Genomic DNA, 2,500 nt, shown 5'->3' on the forward strand with positions numbered 1-2,500 from the left:
CGTCGCTAGGGAGCTAGCGGTGACATTTGCCTTCAAAGCCTCACTCTGGTGGGAAACACAGGACCAACGGAGCAGCAGCTTTATCCTCAGCTTTCTCTCTCTCGCTCTATATGGATATATATATAGAGATATTTATATGTATATATATATAGAGATATTTATATGTCTCTCTCTCCATCTTCTCTCTTTTGCTCTTCATCACTCATTCTCTCTCTCTCTCCCCCTGCCCTCACTCCCTCCCTCTCTCCCCCTGCCCTCACTCCCTCCCTCTCATTCTCTCTCTCTCCCCCTGATCTCTCTCCCCCTGCCCTCACTCCCTCCCTCTCTCCCCCTGCCCTCACTCCCTCCCTCTCATTCTCTCTCTCTCCCCCTGATCTCTCTCTCTCCCCCTGCCCTCACTCCCTCCCCCTCATTCTCTCTCTCTCTCCCCCTGCCCTCACTCCCTCCCTCTCATTCTCTCTCTCTCCCCCTGATCTCTCTCTCCCCCTGCCCTCACTCCCTCCCTCTCATTCTCTCTCTCTCCCCCTGATCTCTCTCTCCCCCTCATTCTCTCCGAGTTGAAGATGATTCCCTGTCCTTTTGTACTTGACCGGTGGGCGGTGTGGGGGGTAGGCGGGACACACACACACACACTCAACATTGTCAGAAGAAAAAAAATGAGTCTTTGAAGGGAGGCAACAAAACCCCCTGTCAGAACACAAGGCCATCTGCCCACAGACATAAGTGTTTTCTGAAGGACTGGTGTCCCGACTGATAGGGATGAATACACAGTGGACGCAGATGGGACTTATGCACGACCCGTTTATGAACATGAAAGACTGTTACTCCCACAGAGAGTGTGTGTGTGTGTCAGAGTGGGAGGTGGTTGTGGGGTTGTGTGTGTGTGTGTGTGTGTGTGTGTGTGTGTGTGGCACCATCAACCGTACCCACCTGCCAGGACCCCACACACGTAGACCAGGCCGATGCGGAGCGCTCCATGGACCATCTCCAGAGGAACCCCCACCAACAGCTGCATGGCCATGTTCAGACCCAGGTGTTCTATCCTGGGACACAAACACACACACGCACACGCACACACACACACAAAAACACACACACACACACACACGCACACGCACAGGCACAGGCACACACACACACACACACACACACACACACACACACACACAGTTAGAGGCACAATCACAGACAAGAACCATCTAGAACCAAATACTAATATATATATATATATATATATATATATATATATATATATTGAATACGAAATTAAATTAAATGGAAATGTTTTGTTTAGTTACAAATTGTTCTGGTAGTATGGTAATTTGTCTTCTGCAGAAACATCACACACACACACACACACACACACACACACAACCAGTTGTCTCCTCTCCAAATGATTATGCTCCCTCACACACACACACAACATCTGCTCCATAAATGAGAGCTCACAGTCGTGGCGACCAATACACAGCTCTGAGAGGACAGGCTGCTGGGAATTCACCCAAATCCCTCACTGCTGCTGTCCCTGAGCTGTGTGTGTGTGCGCGCGTTCCTGTGTTAATGTCTGTGTGTGTGTGTGTGTGTGTGTGTGTGTGTGTGTGTGTGTGTGTGTGGGAGAGGTCGTTCAGAGCGGTGACTGTTTTACACACACACACACACACACACACACACACACACGCACACACGCACACAGTGTCCTTCATGCCCATAGAGCCCACACAACCCACACTCAGCACTGACACATTTGGGTGCCACAGCAGAATCAAAAAGACAGGAGTTAGCATATTGTCCTGTCTGGCCTTCTTTCTCTCCCTCTCTCTCTCTTTCTCCTACTCTCCTTTCTTTCATTCTCCCTTTCTCCCTTTCTCCTTGCTTAGTGGACACTCTTCAAGCAGACACTTCATAATATAATATTGATATGAGCAGGTCGAAATCTCTCCAGTTTCAGCCTCATCTCATAAACAACTGTATATTAGTAGATAGTCACTGATATTTTATGGTTCCCTAAACACAGGCAGACAACAAAAAAAGAAAAAGTATCTTGTTTTCTTTTGTTGACATTTAACAAGCCTTGTTGGAGCAGTTCGAGCATCACTCTTGTAGACAATGAGACAATGGCGATATTGATTGTCTTTGGAGGGCCTGTCCAGACACACAAGCGCGTTACACTCTAGATAACAACAGCTATTTATTTCCCTCACTGCTAACGAACCCTGGAGGCTAGGTACGTACGGCCTCTCTCCACGAGGCCCACGAGAGAAGGCGTCCCATTGTTTCCTCACAATGGCACAGCTAAACACACGGACTGCTGTTTTTTTCTAGACACTGACAAAGGACAAGCACAACAACATAACGCTGCTATGTTTTGTTTTTTTATACACTGAAATGGTTTTGCTGTCGTAAATCCAACATCCAGCATTAAAAAAAAAGGCGAGGTGTCAGACCAGTAAGTAAAATCCTGCTTTGGTGACGACGACGAAGAAGAAAATTGGAGTTGAGC

The 2,500-nt window shown here is 47.9% G+C and overlaps 1 protein-coding gene across 1 annotated transcript in view; it reads right to left on the bottom strand.

Annotated features, from left to right (window-relative positions):
- Positions 1-2,500, bottom strand: part of rhbdl3 (rhomboid, veinlet-like 3) — a 29,158-nt gene that overhangs the window by 5,910 nt on the left and 20,748 nt on the right. The window contains exon 6 of the mRNA XM_083693416.1: positions 931-1,043. Coding sequence (XP_083549542.1) covers positions 931-1,043 — 113 coding nt within the window. The remainder of the gene's footprint in view (positions 1-930; positions 1,044-2,500) is intronic.

The sequence above is a fragment of the Argentina silus genome, assembly GCF_951799395.1.
Source record: "Argentina silus genome assembly, chromosome: 22".
Classification (NCBI taxonomy): domain Eukaryota; kingdom Metazoa; phylum Chordata; class Actinopteri; order Argentiniformes; family Argentinidae; genus Argentina; species Argentina silus.